This window comes from Microcebus murinus, chromosome 10 (assembly GCF_040939455.1).
Source record: "Microcebus murinus isolate Inina chromosome 10, M.murinus_Inina_mat1.0, whole genome shotgun sequence".
Lineage (NCBI taxonomy): Eukaryota > Metazoa > Chordata > Mammalia > Primates > Cheirogaleidae > Microcebus > Microcebus murinus.
In genome coordinates this window covers 73,732,587-73,755,389 of record NC_134113.1, presented here as the reverse complement: position 1 = coordinate 73,755,389, position 22,803 = coordinate 73,732,587, and the positions used below count along the sequence as shown (strand labels likewise).

Here is a 22,803-nt window from a genome sequence, read left to right as displayed (position 1 = left end):
CTTTCTTTCTTTCTTTCTTTCTTTCTTTCCTTTCTTTTCTTTCTTTCTTTCTTTCTTTCTTTCTTTCTTTCTTTCTTTCTTTCTTTCTTTCTTTCTTTCTGTCTGTCTGTCTGTCTGTCTGTCTTTTTTTTTGAGATAGAGTCTCACTGTGTTGTCCAGGCAAGAGTGCCATGGCGTCAGCCTAGCTCACAGCAACCTCAAACTCCTGGGCTCAAGCAATCCTGCTGCCTCAGCCTCCCGAGTAGCTGGGACTATGGGCATGCACCACCATGCCCAGCTAATTTTTTCTATATATTTTTAGCTGGCCAGTTAATTTCTTTCTATTTTTTTAGTAGAGACAGGGTTTCACTCTTGCTCAGGCTGGTTTTGAACTCCTGACCTTAAGCAGTCTGCCTGCCTTGGCCTCCCAGAGTGCTAGGATACAAGTGTGAACCACCACGCCCAGCCTTTTCTTTTTAAATTTTCCTTTTTCATAGACATGGTCTTGTTCTATGTCAGGCTGGAGTGCAATGGAGCAATCACAGTTCACTGTAGCCTCGAACTCCTGCCTTAGCCTCCCAAGTAGCTGGGACTACAGGCCTAAGCCACCATGCCTAGCTAATTTTTAAATTCTTTTGTATAGATAGGGTCCCGCCATGTTACCCGGGCTAGCTTCCAACTCCTGGGCTCGAGCTATCATCCCGCTTCAGCCTCCCAAAGTGCCAGGATTACAGGCTTGAGCCACTGTATCTGGCCCACTTACTGTTTTTAAAATGCTCTCCCTTTCCTTATGTAGTTCTGTGTTCCAGATCTACATTGTGTTCCTTTCTCAAAAGGATTTCTCTCTCTTTTTTATTTTTTGAGAGAGTCTCACTTTGTTGCCCAGGCTAGAGTGAGTGCCGTGGCGTCAGCCTAGCTCACAGCAACCTCAAACTCCTGGGCTCAAGCAATCCTACTGCCTCAGCCTCCCAAGTAGCTGGGACTACAGGCATGCGCCACCATGCCCGGCTAATTTTTTTGTATGTATATTTTTAGTTAGTCAATTAATTTCTTTCTATTTATAGTAGAGACGGGGTCTCACTCAGGCTGGTTTCGAACTCCTGACCTTGAGCAATCCACCCGCCTCGGCCTCCCAGAGTGCTAGGCTTACAGGCGTGAGCCACCACACCTGGGCAAAAGGACTTCTTTTAACATTTCTTGCAAGGCAGGTCTCCTGAACAATTTCCCTTAATTTTTATTTGTCTAAGAAAGTCTGTTTCTTCTCTACTTTTGATCAAAGTTTTCAATGGATACAGAATTCTTGGTGGGTGTTCTTTTTCTTTCAACATGTCAAATATTTTACTCCACTCTCTTCTTGATTACATGATTACTGAAGAGAAGTCCAATTTAATTCTTATCCTTGTTCTTCTGCAGGTGTTTTATTTCTCTGGCTTCTTTCAAGATTTTCTCTTTGTCTTTGATTATCTATAGTTTGATTATGATATGCCTAGATTTTTTATTTTTGGTAGAAACAGTCTTGTTATGTTGTCTAGGCTTTCCTTTTTTTCTTCTTACCTTTTTTCGCCCTCTTTTCTTTCTTTCCTTTTTTTTTTTATTTTTAGAATTTCTTTTCTTTGAGATACAGTCTCCCTCTGTTGCCCAGGCTAGAGTGCAGTGGTGTCCTCATAGCTCACTGCAAACTCGAATGCCTGGGCTCAAGCGACCCTCCTGCTTCAGCCTCCTGAGTAGCTGGGACTATAGGCATGCACCTCCACACCTGGATAATATATATATATATATATTTTTTTTTTTTTTTTTTTTTTTTTTTTTGAGACAGAGTCTTGCTTTGTTGCCTAGGCTAGAGTGAGTGCCATGGCATCAGCCTAGCTCATAGCAACCTCAAACTCCTGGGCTCAAGCAATCCTTCTGCCTCAGCCTCCCAAGTAGCTGGGACTACAGGCATGCACCACCATGCCCGGCTAATTTTTTATATATATATTAGTTGGCCAATTAATTTCTTTCTATTTATAGCAGAGACGGGGTCTCCCTCTTGCTCAGGCTGGTTTTGAACTCCTGACCTCGAGCAATCCGCCTGCCTCGGCCTCCCAGAGTGCTAGGATTACAGGCGTGAGCCACCGTGCCCGGCCTATATTTTTCGTAGAGATGGAGTCTGGCTATGGTGCCCAGGCTGGTCTCAAACTCTCCTGACCTCAGGTGATACCCCTGCCTTGGCCTCCCAAAGTGGTGGGATCATGGGTGTGAGGTACCACACCTGGTGGTGTAGTAGTTTTTTGAGCATTATTCTGCTTGATATTCTTTGAGCTTCTTGGATGTGCAGTTTGGTATCTGTCAATTTAGGGAAATTCTCAGCCATTATTGTCTCAGTTAAATATTTCTTATGTTCCTTCTCTCTTTTCTTTCTGGGATTCCATTATGTGTGTTACATCTTTTGTAATTGGCCCACAGTTCTTAGCTATTTTGTTCAGGTTTTTTCCCCCCATTCTTTTTTCTCTTTGCATTTGAGTTAGGGTAATTTCTCTTGACATATCTTCAAGTTCACTGCTTCTTCCCTTAGCCGTGTCCAGTCTACTGATGAACCCATCAAAGGAATTCTTTATTTCTGTTCTAGTGTTTTTGATTTTTAGCACTTCCTTTTAATTTTTTTTGTTTAGAGTTTCTATCTCTGCTTATATTATCTGTTCTTGTATGTTGTGTATTTTTCTCATTATAGCCCTTAGCTTGTTAATCATAGTTATTTTAAATTTCTGATCTGATAATTCTAAAATCTCTGTGATATCTGAGTCTGGTTCTGATGCTTGTTTGGTTTCTTCAGACTGTTTTTTGTCTTTTAGCATGCCTTGTAATTTTTTGCTGATAGCTGGACATGCCGTGTTAGGTAAAAAGAAACAGTTAAACTGAGGTGGTGTGAGTTTTTTTTTAAATCTTGGTAGAGTTATTGTTTGCTGTAGCATGGGTGTCAGAGGTTAACATTTCCTCTAGTGTTCTTGTTTTTGTCCCCCTGTTATTTTTTGGTTTCCCTAGAAATTCCTTTTTTTTTTTTTTTTCCTAGTGAAAAAATGACTGAAGAAATTCCTTATTAAATAGAGTCTGAGGCTTGCTGTTCTTCCAGCTGTAATCCCTCTTATTACACAGTAGCCCAATTGATATGGTGGTAAGTTATGGGAGAAGGGGATGTGTTCTGTAGTCCAGCAGTTGGGTCTCAGCCTTTGAGTCAGTCCTTGCCCCTGAGCTGTGACCTTCCCAAGTGCTTCTCAACTTTTATTTTCTCCCCTTTGGTGAGATAAGAAATCTAGATGGGCTGGAGTTGGGTACTCTTTCCCCCAGGTCAGTTAGGCTCTGGTAAAGTAGTTTCCCTTGAGACCTGGCTTTTGTTAAGGAGAACAGGATGCTTGGTCATATTCAGAATGGTTACTTTTCCCCACCCTGCGCTGGAAGTAAGAGGGTTTCTGTCTGTTCTTCTCCCTGAGAACCTGGGAGGCCTCCTGGAGGTAAAACTCATGAAAGTGTGGTGTCATCTCCCCTAGGACTGGGCCCCCTCGAGTATTTGTTTTAGTTTAAGGAAGTTTAATTGAGCAAAGAATGATTTGTGAATCAGGCACGCCCCAGAATCAGAATAAGTTCAGAGTGACTCCAGGGCTACCACATGGTTGGATGACATTTATAGACTCCTGGAGTTTTTAACTCCCAAGTTCATCCACAGTGAGCCTCCAGCAACTCGTAAAGTATAGTTTAAGTGTTCCTGCTGGTACAGGGTCCGGCAGCAGGTTTCTGCTGTGATTCTTTGTTTTCATCTGTCTTTCCAATTTGTGAGGCATTGGTTTTCCCTTTGACCTCAATTCTCTGATAGATCTACAAAGTTGATTTTTCAGTTTATTCAGCTTTGTTTCTTGTTGTGAGGATGGGAGCAATGACTTCCAATCTCTTTACATTGGAAGATCCAAATTAGACTGGACACTGGAAATCTGGGCATTACTTTTGTTTCTTTCCTCTTTTACTTCTTTCCTGTTCATTCATTCAATGAATATTTGAGTGCTTATGTACCAGGCATTATTCCAGGCACTGGGAATACAGGAATGAAAAAATAAAAAGAGATAAATATTTTATCTTCATGAAATTCATATTCTAGGGTAGGGAGACAGATAATAAACAAAATAAAACAGATATCAGATGGTGACAGTAAGGAGAAAAATAAAGAGGTAAGGCTGATAAGGAGTACTGGGTCTGGGATAGGGTACTGATATTTTAAATAGAGTGGTGAGAAATAGCTAATATAATTAGCAATACAAAATAAGATCAAGCCATAAAGTTCTTTAGGAAGATAAATCTTTTATAGACCCTAAGAATCTCACACCTTAGATCTTGGAACTAGTTTCTGTGAAAAGAGGAAAATGCTATTGACTTGGTTAGACATTCAATATTAAATTTTATTGAATTTGTCTTTAGGAAAATTTCATAGATAGAACAGGTCTTGCCTATTTTACACATATGTGCATATGTACCACCTTTGTAGTGGCACTATATAAATTCACACTGTAAACATACCACATTTACAAGAAATGGAGTTGAATATGTCCCCTCCCACTAAACATGTACAAGAAACTCACCATACCATACTTTTCCCTGTTTTTTACTATAGCAGAGGTAAAACAAAAAATGTTTAAGACAGTTCCAGTGAGACAGGCTCATGGCACAGGGAGAATGCTAAATTAGGGGTTAGTTTCAGCATGGTATGTGTCAGATAATTTTGTGATTACCAAAGACTAAGACCTTTGCTGTTTATTTCAAAATGTGAACTAAATAGAGCTTCAAGAATAGTCTCTGTAATGATGTTCTGTATTTACTCATTTGTATACATTTCTGAATGCAATTTTGCTGAGGAAGAAAAGTTTACAGATGGATAAAATGTATTTGGGAAGAGTAGCCATAAAAATCAGTGAATTAAGTGGGTAAGGGTAAGGGCCTCAGTAATATTAATATGCTGAATGACTAATAAATCACTTCATTTCAATGAAACAAAGAAATATATAAATTCTGAGAAGAATTAATAGGCCTGATGTTCAGCTGTGCTTTTGGCAAATGGACATTTAAATACTTCAGGGAGGTAAGAGCCAGAAAATAGTTAGGAAGGTAATTTTGCCTTTAGAAATATTTTTACTTAGAATTCTCCTAAACTTTATCCATATTGGCAAATTTTTCTTACAACAGCTCAAACATCTATGTAGGAGAGGAAAATCTTGAGGGGAAACAGATAATTTAAAACTTTGTTATTTAAGAAACAACTCCCACCCCCCCATATCAGAGTTCATGCTAGGATTACTATTTCAAAAATAATGACTCAGCCAACAGATATAGAATGATAACACCATTAAAATGTTTGAGAGTCTTGTTAACGTTAAAGCACAAACCATGTATATACTGAAATTTAGCTGATTCTCTGAGAGTTATAGCTTAAATTAAACAATAAAATAATAAAATAGTGTTAAATTAAGTGGAAAATAAAATCTCTATAGACCATTTCCTGGGAAAGTAGTTTTGATAAGCTTTCACAGCTTTGATAAGCTTCAGTGCCATCAATAAACAGTCCATGTCACTTGCTTAAGTTTGTTTGGGCCAACTAATTGCTCCAAGACTTCTCGAGAATGATCTATAAAAGAAAATAATGATAATATATTAATTCATAATAATCAAAAATATTTAATGTTTCTTCATGTATAAACTGGGAGAGATGATGGCTATTACATCTGATAGAATTATTTAAAGGATTAAATGAGATGATATGTAAGGCATAGTATACAACTGAATAATTCATTAATAATTAATGATAGCTATCACTATTAGGTATAGTATACTTATCACAGTCATACTTTTTTAAAATAGGCATTTGTTATTTTTCTCTGTAATTTCATCTCAGTTTCACCAACCAGAGAGTACCAGTTTAATTTCACCATTAACCTGTGTATAACCTTTTTCAGGGTCTCAGCAGGAAATAGATAATAGACTATAGTGGGGTGACTGAACAGGGCTTAATAAAAGTAGTATTTACAAAGGAATGAGCTGGATTAAGGAAAGCCAGCGGGTATGTTAAACCACTTTCAGAAGCTACAACATACCTGAAGGGTTAGAAAAGAAAACATTTACTATAATAAAATGTGGCAAGCTGACCTATAGTTGAGTATTTTTCCATATCTGTTCAATACTATTATAAACCATGACTTTTAATAAATAACTATTATATGAATGCATTGTAATTTAACCAGTTTATATTATTGGACATTTTTTTGTTGAGACAGGTTCTTTCTCTATCACCCAGGCTGGAGTGCAGTGGCATGACTATAGCTTACTGTAACCTCTTATTAGACATTTAAATGGTTTCCAATTTTTCACAATGTATAGTAGTGATATTGATATGGTTTCTATCTCTTTTGCAAAGTCAGTTTTAGAATATCTTTTAAAAATCTGAATTAAAGCCAAAAAACTGATCAAATTTTATTACCTTAAAAATTGTAAGTTTAGGCCGGGCGCGATGGCTCACGCCTGTAATCCTAGCTCTCTGGGAGGCCGAGGCGGGCGGATTGCTCAAGGTCAGGAGTTCGAAACCAGCCTGAGCAAGAGCGAGACCCCGTCTCTACTATAAATAGAAAGAAATTAATTTGCCAACTGATATATATCTAAAAAATTAGCCGGGCATGGTGGCGCATGCCTGTAGTCCCAGCTACTCGGGAGGCTGAGGCAGAAGGATCGCTCGAGCCCAGGAGTTTGAGGTTGCTGTGAGCTAGGCTTGCTGTGAGCTAGGCTGACGCCACGGCACTCACTCTAGCCTGGGCAACAAAGTGAGACTCTGTCTCAAAAAAAAAAAAAAAAAAAAAAAATTGTAAGTTTAACAAACTTGTTTCCATCGTTACAACCGATGTAATATGTACATCGTATCTCTAACCTAGTCTTGGAAATTCTCTAATTTAGTGGTTCCTAGATTTACAGGTTTCAGAGTCCAGTACAAAAAAAAAGTTACTACATTTTAAGAAAAAAAAAAAAAAAAGAAAAATACCAAAGTTTATTATCAGCAAGACAACCAGAGTACATTGACATGACAAGTTTTTTTTTTTTTTGAGACAGAGTCTCACTTTGTTGCTCAGGCTAGAATGAGTGCCGTGCCGTCAGCCTAGCTCACAGCAACCTCAATCTCCTGGGCTCAAGCGATCCTACTGCCTCATAGCTGGGACTACAGGCATGTGCCACCATGCCTAGCTAATTTTTTGTATATATATTTTTAGTTGGTCAGTTAATTTCTTTCTATTTTTAGTAGAGATGGGGTCTTGCTCAGGCTGGTTTCGAGCTCCTGACCTTGAGCGATCCTCCCTCCTCAGCCTCCCAGATTGCTAGGATCACAGGCGTGAGCCACCGTGCCTGGCCGAAATGACAAGTTATTATCATCTGAAAATCCAAGGTTTACCTCAACTTTTTAAAAAAAGCATCTAGTAAGATAAATGCAGTTTTATTCATGATCATAAAAATATCATCAGCTATTATAGAGGAAATCTAGATTAAATACAGGTTTCAAATAAGTTAAAAGTAAAAGGGTGGACAAGGACATGTAAACAGCAAGCATACAAAGCTGAGTAGCAATAAAAGAGGAGGGAATACTTCTCAGCTCATTCTGAGAGGCCAGTGTTACCCTGACACCAAAGCCAGACAAACACATCACATAAAATGAAAACTACAGACCAAGATCTCTTATGAATACAGATTCAAAACTCCTCAACAAAACACCAGCACACCAAATCCAGCAACTATGAAAAGGATTACATTCCATAACCCACTGGCATTTGTCCTAGGAATGCAAGGTTAGCTTAATATCCATCTAAAAATCAGTGTGATAATACTGTATTAGTTTCCTATTGCTGCTGTAACAAATTACCACAAACTTAGTAGCTAAAAACAACAAATTTATTATCATACAATTTTGAAGGTCAGAATTACACAATGTGTCTCACTGGGCTAAAATCAGTTATCAACAGTTCTGCATTCTTTTTTGGAGGCTCTACAGGAGAATCTACTTCCTTGACTTTTCCAGCTTTTAGAGACCACCATATTCTTTGCATTCCTGCTTATTCAAAGTGTGCAAAATTGGGCAAAGTCCTCATGTCGTCATCTCTATGGTTCTTCTCTCGCCCTCTTCTTTTAAGGACCCTTATGATTACATTTGGCCTATCTGGATAATTTCCCTATTTTAAGATTAACTGATTAGCAACTTTAATTCCATCTGCAACTTCATGTAACATAACATACATTTGGGGCAATAGAACATGGACATCTTTGGGTGGGAGCATTATTATACCTACATCATATACCATGTATAACATAAAGGACAAAAACCATATGATCATCTCAATAGACATAGAAACACCATGTGACAAAACCCAATGTTAGTGATAGAAACATTCAATAGGCCGGGCGCGGTGGCTCACACCTGTAATCCCAGCACTCTGGGAGGCCGAGGTGGGAGGATCGCTCAAGGTCAGGAGTTCGAAACCAGCCTGAGCAAGAGTGAGACCCTGTCTCTACTAAAAAATAGAAATAAATTAATTGGCCAAGTAGAAATATATAGAAATCCATAGAACTGACCAAATCAAAAAAAAAAAAAAAAAAAAAAGAAATATATAGAAAAAATTAGCTGGGCATGGTGGCGCATGCCTGTAATCCCAGCCATTCAGGAGGCTGAGGCAGTAGGATTGCTTGAGTCCAGGAGTTTGAGGTTGCTGTGAGATAGGCTGACGCCAAGGCACTCTAGCCCAGATAACACAGTGAGACTATGTCTCAAAAAAAAAAAAAGAAAATTCAACAAACTAGGAATAGAAGGGAACTTTCTCAACTTAAAAAACAGCATATATGAAAAAAATATAGCTAATACCATACTTAATGACAAAAGATTAAATGTTTTCCCTCTAAAATCATGACAAGAACAGGATATCCACTCTTGCCATTTCTATTCAACATTGTACCCAAGGTTCCATAGAAGTTGGGCAAGAAAAAGGAATAATAAAAGGCATTCAGATTGGAAGGATGATCTACAACTATTTGTGAATAATGTATTAGGGTATATAGAATATCCCAAGGAATTCCCTAAAAAAGTTAGAACTAATAAATGAGTTTAGCAAGGGTGAAAGTTACAAGAGCAATATACAAAAATCAAATGTATTTCTATATACATTTTATTTCTATACATTTGATTATGTATACATAATATGTATATGTATTTCTATATATGTATTTCTATATACATTTTGTATACCAGCAATGAATAATCCAAAAATGAAATTAAGAAAATAATTCCATTTATGTTACCATCAGAAAGAATAGAATACTTAGTAATAAATTTAACAAAAGTGAAAAACTTATACTCTGGAAACTATAAAACATTGTTGAAAGAAATAAATTCTAAATAAATGGAAAGACATCTGTGTTTGCAGATCAGAAGATAATATTTTTTTTTTTTTTTTTTTTTGAGACACAGTCTCATTTTGTTGTCCAGGCTAGAGTAAGTGCCGTGGCGTCAGCCTAGCTCACAGCAACCTCAAACTCCTGGGCTCAAGCGATCCTCCTGCCTCAGCCTCCCGAGTAGCTGGGACTACAGGCATGCTCCACCATGCCCGGCTAATTTTTTCTATATATATTAGTTGGCCAATTAATTTGTTTCTATTTATAGTAGAGACAGGGTCTCACTCTTGCTCAGGCTGGTTTCGAACTCATGACCTCGAGCAATCTGCCCACCTAGGCCTCCCAGAAGACAATATTGTTAAGATAGCAATACTCCCCAAATTATCTACAGATTCAATGTAATCCCCATCGAAATCCCAGCTGTTTTTTTATTATTTGCAGGAATTGATAAGATGATTCTAATGTTTATATGAAAATTGAAGGGACCCAAATAGCCAATACAATTTTGAAAAAGAACAAAATTGGAAAGTTATACTTTATGATTTCATTTTAGCAGGTGTTTCTGGGATTATTTTGACATTTTTTCCTAGTTGTGAACATGTTATCAAACATTACATACAATTTTTTTTGATTACATTTGTTACACTCTGTAGAAATTTACTAGTGCACATAATAAGATGCTTTTCCCTCCAGAGAAAGCATATAACAATTTAAAATTTTTGATGCTAGATGGCAGTATTACATCACAGCCTCCTTAGGCAGTTTCTTCCCATGAAACAGTGTCAGTACTGTGGGTTTAATTAGTAGGAATATTCAATGCCTGTGAGTTTATTATGCTATAGGGAGAAACTGTGGGGTCTCTAAGTATTTTATGATCCCTTGGCAGAACACTTTATACAAACACAGACTCTCCAGACTGGAAAAGAGCTAAAAGGTCACTTATATCAATCATACTACTGATGGTTGATGTCATCTTCCTATTGCCTTCCCTTTCCTGATAACAGTTAAGCCACTTTACACTAAAGGCTCAGGAAAGAATTATAGACTGTGCATCAGATGACTTAGGTTTTACTTCTAGTTGCTTTTTTTTTTTCTTTTGGAGACAGAGTCTCACTCTTGTTGCCCCGGCGGCTAGAGTGCTGTGGCGTCAGCCTAGCTCACAGCAACCTCAAACTCCTGGGCTCAGGCAATCCTCCTGCCTTAGCCTCCCGAGTAGCTGGGACTACCGGCATGCACCACCATGCCCGGCTGATTTTTTCTATATATTTTTAGTTGGCCAATTAATTTCTTTCTATTTTTAATAGAGACGGGGTCTCTCTCTTGCTCAGGCTGGTCTCAAACTCCTGAGCTCAAACTATCTACCCACCTTGGCCTCCCAAGAGTGTTAGGATTACAGGCGTGAGCCACCGCACCCAGCCTAGTTGTTTTTTTATTTTTATTTTATTTTTTTTGAGGTAGAGTCTTGCTCTATTGCCCCAGCTAGAGTGCAGTAGTGTCATCATAGCTCACTGCAACCTCAAACTCTGGGCTCAAGCAATTCTCCTGCCTCAGCCTCCCAAGTAGGTGGGATTACAGGTGCATGTTACCACACCTGGTTAATTTTTTGATTTTTTTGTAGAGGTGGGGGTCTCCCTCTTGTTCAGGCTGGTCTCGAACTCCTGAAGTCAAGGGATCTTCCTGCCTCAGCCTCCCAGAGTGCTAGAATTACAGGCATGAGCCACTGCGCCTGGTCTCTACTTCCACTTCTATCGACTATTTCTAAGATCTGTGGCAAGCCATTTAAATTGGCTGTATCTCTCTGTTCCCTTACCTTTAAAAGGAGGGAGTTGTATAAATGATCTTGTTGGGGCTCAGAAAATGATACTCCAAAGTATGGCACTTTGTTATGCTGAGTACTTTGAACTAATGGACATTAGGAGGTCTAAAATCGGCCTCAGAACCAAGGTCTCCAACCCCCCTCTGTCTCTTGCCCTTCATTTTCCCCCAAAGTGAGTCATAGAAACTAGGATACCTCTTCCCAGAAGTAGGTCATAGAAACTGGAACCCCCTTTTCCCAAAGCAAACTGCAAAACCTAGAAATATTACTCTAACTTTCTCCTACCTTTCTGCTTAGGAGTTGGCCATAAAGAAATGCTCTGACCCTTGTCTGATAAGAAGTCATAAAACCCTCATTCCAGAGAAGTCCTACCCTATACCCTGGAGAAAGGAATGTCACACAGAAAGGCCAAGAAGTATCTGGACAGACAGGCCTTGCTGGTTTTCTCCACTCAGTCTGTTACTATTACTGTGTTTCCCTGAAAATAAGACAGGGTCTTATATTTATTTTTCCTCAAGAAGACACCCTAGGGCTTATTTTCAGGGGATGTATTGTTTTATTTAAGTACGGTACAATAATCTACATTTATTCAAATATAGTTAAGTCATCTACTGGAACATCATCATAACTCTCCAAACCCCAAATTCCATCCTGAATTTCTTGTGACTCTATTTCCTTTAGAACCATTGGCCCCAGTCTCTCATGTCGAGCAATAGAGCTCTCATTGGGCAGATGAGAAGGGCTTCTCATCTTCTTTACCGCTCCATGACGAAATGCATGGGTTGTGCAGATATGCTGCTGCATAGCCACACCCATCACTAGGTCTTATTTTTGGAATAAGGCTTATATTGGGCAAATCCTTAGAAATCCTGCTAGGGCTTATTTTATGGGTAGGTCTTATTTTAGGGGAAACATGGTAGATCATTCCCTTTTTGTCCAATCACATTTCTGAGTAGATAGCTGTCCATACTTCATGGAACCTAAGCATAAAAACCAACAGTTTTCCCTTGGTCTTTGATTCTTCTTCATTTTTGAAGTCTCCCATAAAACTTTGATTTGATAGATCTTTTATTCTTTTCTCTTGTTAACCTGTCTTTTGTTTATAAGACTGTCAGCCTTGACCCTTATGATGGGTGACGGAAGGTATTCCACCTTTCTGCCCCACCACCTCTAAGGAACTGTTCACCAACTCTCTAAAAATTTATGACAACTAGAGACCTTTTTTTTTGAAAGATTCATTGCAGGAGCATTTAAAACACCAAGAATAAGAAGAAACTATGGGGAATATAAACATTTAACAAAGTAATTTTCTTCAAATATTCAAGGAAAATGTAATTTAGACATTGTTGTAGAATATAGTGAAAAAAGTAAGGCTGGGCACGTATTTACAAATAATGATCTAAGTTCAAATGCTTCATTACAATAGTCTGGCATAATGCAGTCTGTCATGGTGGATTAGTAATGAGTGATTGAATAAAATGAGGAAATAATACAGGATTAAGAAAAATAAAAAAATATGAAATTAAAAAAAGTGAATTGTCTTTTAAGCAAAGAATCAGCTTTAATTGAAGGGAAACTCTCAAGCAAATCACTCTGGTCTTAAAATACTTTTCTTTGGTGCTCTTTGTGGTAAATCTTGACATATGTATTATAAAAAAATCTAAGTAAAGAACTTGCCTATAAACTAAAAATATATAGAAAAAAATAGCTGGGCATGGTGTCCCAGGCCTGTAATCCTAGCTACTCGGGAGGCTGAGGCAGGAGGATTGCTTGAGCCCAGGAATTTGAAGTTGCTGTGAGCTAGGCTGATGCCATGGCACTTAGCCCGGGCAACAGAGCAAGACTCTGTCTCAAAAAAACCCAAAAACAACAACAAAAAAACCCCAAAGAACTTGCCTATAATCAGGCTGAAACAAATCCTTAGATATTACCAAAATTCAAATGAACTCAGTTAAAAGTGGCAGATTTCCTGTTGGATTTTCTTGCCTTTCAATGTAAAACATCAGGACTCTCTTGCTGTCTGATTGCTTTATTGCCTCCATGTCTTTGAAAACCATGAAACATGTTTAGATAATTATGAGAAACTGAAATGCATGTCTGTTGTAGATTAACAAAGGTATGTAAGTTGAACTTACTGATAACCACTACAGTCATAATGGAATTAAAAATAATTTAATAAGTTAAAAAATTTTCATGCTCTCATAACATTTATAAAAACAACAGTGTGGCCGGGTGCGGTGGCTCACGCCTGTAATCCTAGCACTCTGGGAGGCCGAGGCGGGCGGATTGCTTGAGGTCAGGAGTTCGAAACCACCCTGAGCAAGAGCGAGACCCCGTCTCTACTATAAAATAGAAAGAAATTAATTGGCCAAATAATATATATAGAAAAAATTAGCCGGGCATGGTGGCACATGCCTGTAGTCCCAGCTACTTGGGAGGCTGAGGCAGAAGGATCGCTTGAGCCCAGGAGTTTGAGGTTGCTGTGAGCTAGGCTGATGCCACGGCACTCACTCTAGCCTGGGAAACAAAGCGAGACTCTGTCTCAAATAAAAAAAACAAACAACAGTGTGATTTATAATATTTCAAATAGCAGCTTAGTTTTTATCTCTTTTGCAGAAATCAAGTCAGACTGCTTCTAACAGTTTCAAAATCTAATTTGTAATGCAGAACTCTGCTTAAAGTCTGATGAAGGTTAAGAAATTTTATAAATATTTAGAAATATAGTAGAAAAGGTAGGTTTAGCCAGGGAATCTGGTGGGAGATTACAGTGGACGCTGCTTGTTTGGGGGACAGGTTGCTTTGTAGATAACATATAATTGCACTTACATATGCAGGCATAGTAAACACTTTCTATATAATAAAAGTTATTGTGTATGAGCTGTTGCATTATTATCAGCTCTCTCAAAGTTATGATGATTGATCATTACACACAAGAGGAAGCTGAGATACATAAAAATTAAGTGATTTATTTAAAGTCTTGGAGAGATGGCAGGGGACAGGATCAGTGCTCATTTCACTATATCTTGATATAAGTTTCTGTCTTGGCACTATTATTAAATAAGGTGTCACATTGGGTCAGTAACATTTCAGTATCTCACTTTCCTATTCTGTGAAATCAGGGATCAGGAAAATAACACGATAAAATGTGATGAATGAGGCTGGGCACAGTGGCTCACGCCTGTAATCCTAGCACTCTGGGAGGCCAAGGTGGGCAGATTGCTCAAGGTCAGGAATTCCAAACCAGTCTGAGCAAGAGTGAGACCCCGTCTCTACTAAAAATAGAAAGACATTAATTGGCCAACTAAAAATATATAGAAAAAATTAGCCAGGCATAGTGGCGTGTGACCGTAGTCCCAGCTACTTGGGAGGCTGAGGCAGAAGGATTGCTTGAACCCAGGAGTTTGAGGTTGCTGTGATCTGGGCACCACTGCACTCTAGCCCAGGCAACACAGTGAGACTCTGTCTCAAAAAAAAATTTTTTTTGATGAATAACTTGGCTAGGTCAAAAAAGTGTTCTGTGCTAAAAATTGGAAAATGCTTGGATAAACAAACAGTTCTTAGCTATGGTATTTCTCAGAGACTTTGATAAATTAACATTCATCGTAGGTATGTTGCACTTTGCAAACCTTTTGGACATATAAAGACTTTTTGTTTTATGCTATACCTACACACATCTTCTAGAATGCCAAGCCATGTAGTGAATTTGAAAGGATTTCAGGGCAAAACAAGGGAAAAGGCATGACCACAAGGTGGCAGTAGGACACAACAAGTTTTATTTGGGCAGTACTTTGACAGGTTTGCATACAGGAGAAGTCCCTCACAGCATGTGATTTTTCCAAGGGCAGCAGTGTATGGGAGCCACTACACAGAAAGGGAGGGGGATAAGGGAATTCCTGGAGGGCTGGACAGGGTTTATGTGTCATGATATTGTTCTGCAGCAAGACGGGGAATCTTTGGCTTAGAGAGCTCCGAAGGGCAGCCATGGTTTGGGGTTTTTTATTTTGCAGGGTATGCAAAGCAGGTAGGCTCTAGATGGCTAAAAATATGCTTACTTCGGCTATATTTAAAACAACTGGATGTATGAAAAATAGAGTTTGGTACTGGCAGGCTTTTAACTAATGGTCCTGGACTACTGTGAGGAAGTAAACAACACAGGGCCCCAAAGGCCACTTTTGGATCATTCACATAATAATAACACTGTTGGGAAGTGCTAAACTAAGTGATCTTCCAGGTAAAAAGTATTCTATCCCAAATATTTTGAACTCCTGCTATTTCAATGTCTATTTCCACCAGTTCCAGCAATCACCTGAAATGTAAGAAATGATTTGAAAAGGGTATGCTGTTTTTACTTAAAATGCTAAAGTTGACTGAGGATTTTTCTTTACCATAAAGGAGTGGTTCACAAAGTGTGGTCTGTGTATACTATTGTGAACTGAACGTCACTTTTTTCATGGACCACCACTTTTACTTGAATGGCTGACAGCGTAAGGTTATTCTCACTTGGGTACTTGGCAGACTATTTCTTGAAAAAGAGTGAAATGGCCATGCGCAGTGGCTTGTGCCTGTAATTCTAGCACTCTGGGAGGCTGAGGCAGGTGGATTGCTCAAGGCCAGTAGTTCAAAACCAGCCTGAGTTTAGCTTCACGTGCTAAAGGAAAAAACAAAACAAAACAAAACCAGCCTGAGCAAGAGCGAGACCCTGTCACTACTAAAAATAGAAAGAAATTAATTGGCCAACTAAAAATATATAGAAAAAACTAGCCGGGCCTGGTGGTGCATGCCTGTAGTCCCAGCTACTTGGGAGGTTGAGGCAGAAGGATTGCTTTAGCCCAGGAGTTTGAGGTTACTATGAGCTAGGCTGATGCCACAGCACTCTAGCCAGGGCAACAGAGTAAGACTCTGTCTCAAAAATATTAATAAATAAATAAATTATCCAGGCATTGTGGTGCATGCCCATAGTCCCAGCTACTCAGGAGGCTGAGGCAGAAGGATTGCCTGAGCCCAGAAGTTTCAGGTTGCTGTGAGCTAGGCTGATGCCATGGCACTCTAGCCCAGGCAACAGAGTGAGACTCTGACTCAAAAAAAAAAAAAATCATCTGACACAAAACATATTTTTTAATTGTTATTATTATGTTTTGAGACAGGGTCTTGCTCTGTTGCCTAGGCTAGAGTGCAGTAGTATCATCATAGTTTACTACAACCCTCAAATTCCTGGGCTCAAATGATCCCCCTGCCTCAGTATCCTAAGTAGCTGGGACTACAGTTGTGTGCTACCATGGTCAGCTAATTTTTTTTTTCCTATTTATTTGTGGAGATCAGGGTCTTGCTATGTTTGTCAGGCTGGTCCTGAGCTTATGGCCTCAAATGATCCTCTCTCCTTAGCCTCCCAAAGTGCCAGGATTATAGGAGTGAGCCATCACACCTACCCTAAGCCTATCTTATGATAAAATGTTGACTATCTCATATAATTTACTGAATACTATACTGAAAGTGAAAAACAGCATGGTTGCATGGGTACGTGAAGTATAATTTCCACCAAATGTGTCACGATTTCACACATCATTGTAAAGGTGAAAAATTATAAATTGGATCATTGCTTAATAAGTCAGGAACCACCTGTATATTAATCCATAAACATTTAAACTTTTTTTTTTTTTGAGACAGAGTCTCACTTTGTTGCCCAGGCTAGAGTGAGTGCCATGGCATCAGCCTAGCTCACAGCAACCTCAAACTCCTGGGCTCAAGCGATTCTCCTGCCTCAGCCTCCTGAGTAGCTGGGACTACAGGCATGCACCACCATGCCCGGCTAATTTTTTCTGTATATATTAGTTGGCCAATTAATTTCTTTCTATTTATAGTAGAGATGGGGTCTCGCTCTTGCTCAGACTAGTTTCGAACACCTGACCTTGAGCAATCCGCCCGCCTCAGCCTCCCAGAATGCTAGGATTACAGGCGTGAGCCACTGCGCCTGGCCTAAACTTTTAATATTGGTTTTAAATGTACAAATTTTTGGTATTTCCTTCTAAAGATTTCATTAATTATAAGTTCTTTGATAATTGCTTTAAGCAGTTTACCTAAGAATAAGTTTTCTTAGTTGATTGCATATTTTTTTATGACTTGACATCTATTAAAAGTAGAAGGAAAATGCCAATTTAATTATTTTCAAATGGTAATCAGAAAGACAATTAAGGTAAAATTAATAAAGTTTGATTTTATAACATGCTGTGTAGCCCAAGCTACCCTAAGATAAATATAACAGATCATTAAAATAGAACTATTAGCTACGGTTCCAGGATTAGAGGTACCAGGTACTCTTATTCCAAAATGAGATACCAGATAAACCTATTCATGACTATTTGTAAATGCTTGGCTTAAAATGTATTTTGAATCCATGGTTTCATCCATTAAAATATATGAAAGTGTTAAAGTAGAAAGGGATAGAGAGTTAGAAATTTAAAAGAGTATTTCTTTGAAGACAGCTACAATTTGAGTTTTAGAAAGAAGGCTGGGGATGCTTTCTCTTCCCCTCAAGCCTAGTAAAAGGGGCTCTACGGAGATTAGTTGGAGAGTCTGATATGTCCTTGGAGCTTGGGGGACACAGTGTGCTAATATCAGAGCCACACCTAAGAAAACTAAAGGGCAAAAGGCTGTAGTGAGAGTCCAGGCAGCTAAAGAGAGGACTGAGGTTGGAAAATACCAGCAAACTCATTGTCTAAACCTTTGTCCTCAAACCCCAGGCTGCAGTTGGCTGGTCTAAAGCATGAGTTTCCTATGGGTAGATGTGGGCTGCATTATTATTATTCATTTTATTATTCATGATACAAAATTCAAAAGATATAAAAGGGTATATGGTGAAGTCTTCCTACTCTTGTCCCTTCACAACTTTCCTTAGAGGTAACCACTGTTAACAGCTTCTTATGTCACTCTTTTGGCTCTAGTTTCTTGAGAAATTTCTTTGCCTAAAACAAGATCTAATCTGCACTACAGATGCCACTGGTACCCAAATACAACTCAAGGTTACTGCCTTGGTTAAGACTGGGAGTCCAAACATAAGAAAGGATAGAAAAGTTGTCAAAGAGATTTCCAGGATAGTAACTTGAGCTAGAGAATAATTGTTTAGACTATAATTAGAGAAATGAGTGGGAAGGACTGGGCATAACCACTGACTTACAAGTGAGATCCAGTTTATATTATGCTATGGAACCATTATAGGGGTAATGTGAAACAGCGAGGTACCATGGTTTCTAGAGTAGGGTGATATATAGTATCATGGCTCTCAAACAGGCCAAATGGGCTATGTCTACTTTGTTCTCCTTTAGTGAAGAACCACATTAGCCTAAGAATCCAAATTATTCTGATCTCAGTATCTACAGCTTGATAACAGTTAATAGATCATTTAGCACATTTGATAAATGCAATATACATAAACTTGAAAATTTTTATTGTCTGCATGAAGCATCATATTCAATATCATGATCATGACCATTGCTGCCATCACCATCCTCATCATAGATAATATTGAGCATTTACCACCACCACCATCACCATCACCACTACCACCACCATCATAATTAACATTTATTGAGCTATTATTATGTGCAAGGCACCATATAAAGAGTTGTGAGATAATCATCATAACCAAGCCTATGAAGTAGGTACCATCATCATGCCCATTTTACACATGAAGAAACTGAATAATGCAATGGGTTAAATAATTTACTCAAAGTTACACAGTAAAAGATGAAGCCAGGATTTGAACCCAAGCAGTCTATCAAACTAACCTGTTATTAGGGGGCATCCATGGAAGAGTAATATACGTATCTGAGGACAGTAAGTAAGGACAGCTTCTACAGCTCCATCAGTTAGATTTACACAATGTCCCATGTGGATTTCCTATTTAAAAATAAAGAAAACAAAATCAAAACAAAAGGAGGTATAGTGGTATGGAAAAGTTTGGAAAACACTCTGACACAAAAAGAACCAAACGTCTACTTATAAGAAAAAAACTATATAGAAAAGAACCAATATAAGTCTGAAGAAATTTAGAAGGTAAAGCAGCCTTAAAAGCTAAATGCCCAGGCTGGGCGTGGCGGCTCACGCCTGTAATCCTAGCACTCTGGGAGGCCGAGGTGGGCGGATTGCTCCAGGTCAGGAGTTTGAAACCAGTCTGAGCAAGAGCGATACCCCATCTCTACCATAAATAGAAAGAAATTAATTGGCCAACTAATATATATAGAAAATATTAGCCGGGCATGGTGGCACATGCCTGTAGTCCCAGCTACTCGCGAGCCTGAGGCAGAAGGATCGCTTGAGCCCAGGAGATTGAGGTTGCTGTGAGGTAGGCTGACGCCACGGCACTCACTTTAGCCTGGGCAACAAAGTGAGACTTGGTCTCAAAAAAAAAAAAAAAAAAAAAGCTAAATGCCCAATCATTTTATAAAGAAATGTGGCAATATCTATTAAAGCTGAATATAAGTATACCCTAGAACCCAGCAATTCCAATTATAGATGTATACTCTAGAGAAACATGTGCACAATGAAACAATTAATAAATATGCCCATTGCAATATTACATGTAATAGTATAGAAGTGGAGAATGGGTAAATAAATGGTTTATTAATATAACAGATTAAGATAAAACATTTAAAATGAAAAATATCTACTTGTACTAATAGTCATAAATCTCAAGCATGTCAGTTCAGACCCTTTGGAAAACTGTATGGTAGTATCTTATGAAGCTAAAATATGTACTTACTATATGCCCTAACAATTTTACTCCGAGGTATTTGCCAAAGAAAAATAAAAATGTATGTCTACATAGAGACTTGCATGAAAATGTCTGTAGCAGTATTCATAATAGTATAATATTGGAAAGACCCAAATGTCTATCAGATTCAGGTGAAAGTATAAACAAATTGTGCCATATCCATTCTATGGAATACTACTCAGCAATAAAATGCAATGAAATATCAATACATGCAACAGCATGGATCAATCTCAAAACATTACACTAAGTGAAAAAAGTAAAGTAAAAGAAAGAAGTAAAAAACAGACTATTTTCTGCATTATTTCATTTATACGAAATTGTAGAAAAGGAAAAACTATGACAAAGTAAACCAGTGGTTGCCCGGGAGAGGGTCACAGAAAGGGATCAACTACAAAAGGACAGGAGAAACCTTTTTAATATGATGGAAATGTTCCATATCTTGATTGTGGTGGTGGTTTACACGGCAGTATAAAAATTTCTTTGTAGGCTGGGCGCGGTGGCTCACGCCTGTAATCCTAGCACTCAGGGAGGCCGAGGCGGGTGGATTGCTCAAGGTCAGGAGTTCAAAACCAGCCTGAGCAAGAGTGAGACCCCGTCTCTACTATAAATAGAAAAAAATTAATTGGCCAACTAATATATATAGAAAAAATTAGCCGGGCATGGTGGCACATGCCTGTAGTCCCAGCTACTTGGGAGGCTGAGGCAGCAGGATTGCTTGAGCCCAGGAGTTTGAGGTTGCTATGAGCTAGGCTGACGCCATGGCACTCACTCTAGCCTGGGCAACAAAGTGAGATTCTGTCTCAAAAAAAAAAAAAAAAAAAAAAATTTCTTTGTAGCCTTTACCAGTTTATATCATAGGCTATCTTTGCCAATTTATAACATAGGATGCTTTTTGCCTCAATTTTTATGAGTTTTCAATGCACAGGTTTCCTTTATTTGTAAGATGTGATTGATTATAATATGTATACCATTTAGTATCAACTTTTCAGAAGAAAAGAAACAATACTACAACAAATGTACATATCAAGCATTTGATGAATCTTTTTTTTTTTTTTTTTGAGACAGGATCTTGCTTTGTCTATTGGTCTAGAGTACAGTGGTGTCATCATAGCTCACTGCAACCTCAAACTCCTGCCTCAGTCTCCCAAGTAGCTGGGAAAATTGAAAAAATCTATGATGTGGCACTACAATCACGAACACTTATTGGTAATTGTATTTTTTCCTAATTCTGCTTAGGTTGGTATTCTTAATTTTATAATATTGAGATAAATATGTAAGTATACTTTCTAGCATAGCACTACATAACAACTAATTTCCTCATGGTTTTATTAGATGGTGATAAACTAAGTTAACTATTTGACAATTTTACTGAAAATTATGGTGATTATAGGATAATGTTACAATAATTAAACAACCTAATTAATGTAAGGCAGTTAGCACGGAGCCTGAAATATAGTAAGTGCTCAACAAACGTTCACATTAAAAATAGTGAAAACTGGTTCCCCAGCCATCTTGGCCGGCACCTAAGGCAGGAAGATGGTGGCTGCAAAGAAGACAAAAAAGTCGTTGGAGTCGATCAACTCAAGGCTCCAACTCGTTATGAAAAGTGGAAAGTATATGCTGGGGTACAAGCAGACTCTAAAGATTATCAGACAAAGCAAAGTGAAATTGGTCATCCTCGCCAACAACTGCCCAGCGTTGAGGTAATCTGAAATAGAGTACTATTATGCCATGTTAGCCAAAACTGGTGTCCATCACTACAGTGTTATTAAATTAGTGTTCAGCCTTTGAATTTAATGATTGATGTAGCACCTATTACCTGTTTCTAACTCTGTTCGGAAGCCTTTTATCCCAGGATTTTGTTTTCTTCCTTTCCCAATTGACAGTGGTTTGTTTGTTTAATATAACTGTGCTTTTTTTTTTTTTTTTTTTTTTGAGACAGAGTCTCACTTTGTTGCCCAGGCTAGAGTGAGTGCCATGGCGTCAGCCTGGCTCACAGCAACCTCAATCTCCGGGGCTCAGTGATCCTACTGCCTCAGCCTCCCGAGTAGCTGGGACTACAGGCATGCACCACCATGCCCGGCTAATTTTTTGTATATATAGTTTTAGTCGGTCAATTAATTTATTTCTATTTTTGGTAGAGACGGGGTCTCGCTCAGGCTGGTTTCGAACTCCTGACCTTGAGCAATCTGCCCGCCTCGGCCTCCCAAAGTGCTAGGATTATAGGCGTGAGCCACCACGCCCGGCCATAACTGTGCTTTTTACAGTAAACCACATCAAATCCTTTTTTGGAAGTAGGAAATAATATTGAACTGGGCACAGCATGTGGAAAATACTACAGAGTATGCACACTGGCTATCATTGATCCAGGTGACTCTGATGTCATTAGAAGCATGCCAGACTGGTGAAAAGTAAATTGTGCAAATGTTTTCTTTAATAAAACTTGACAGTGCCTGTGATATAAAAAAATAAAATAAAATAGTAAAAATTACTGCCCCTGGTTTAGGATGCAATTTAGAATTTGGAACTTAGGCCGGGCGTGGTGGCTCACGCCTGTAATCCTAGCTCTTGGGAGGCCGAGGCGGGCGGATTGCTCAAGGTCAGGAGTTCAAAACCAGCCTGAGCAAGAGTGAGACCCCGTCTCTACTATAAATAGAAAGAAATTAATTGACCAACTGATATATATATAAAAAAATTAGCCGGGCATGGTGGCGCATGCCTGTAGTCCCAGCTACTTGGGAGGCTGAGGCAGAAGGATCGCTCGAGCCTAGGAGTTTGAGGTTGCTGTGAGCTAGGCTGACGCCAT

The 22,803-nt window shown here is 38.7% G+C and overlaps 1 protein-coding gene across 2 annotated transcripts in view; it reads right to left on the bottom strand.

The window, feature by feature from the left end:
- Positions 1-4,382: 4,382 nt before the first annotated feature.
- The window catches only part of AMN1 (antagonist of mitotic exit network 1 homolog), a 37,626-nt gene continuing 19,205 nt past the window's right edge, over positions 4,383-22,803 (bottom strand). For both annotated transcript variants that reach the window (XM_012789267.3, XM_012789266.3), the window contains exons 6-7: positions 19,012-19,123; positions 4,383-5,623 (exon numbers count right to left, since the gene is read on the bottom strand). In XM_012789267.3, coding sequence (XP_012644721.1) covers positions 5,550-5,623; positions 19,012-19,123 — 186 coding nt within the window. In that variant the 3' untranslated portion in view covers positions 4,383-5,549. The remainder of the gene's footprint in view (positions 5,624-19,011; positions 19,124-22,803) is intronic.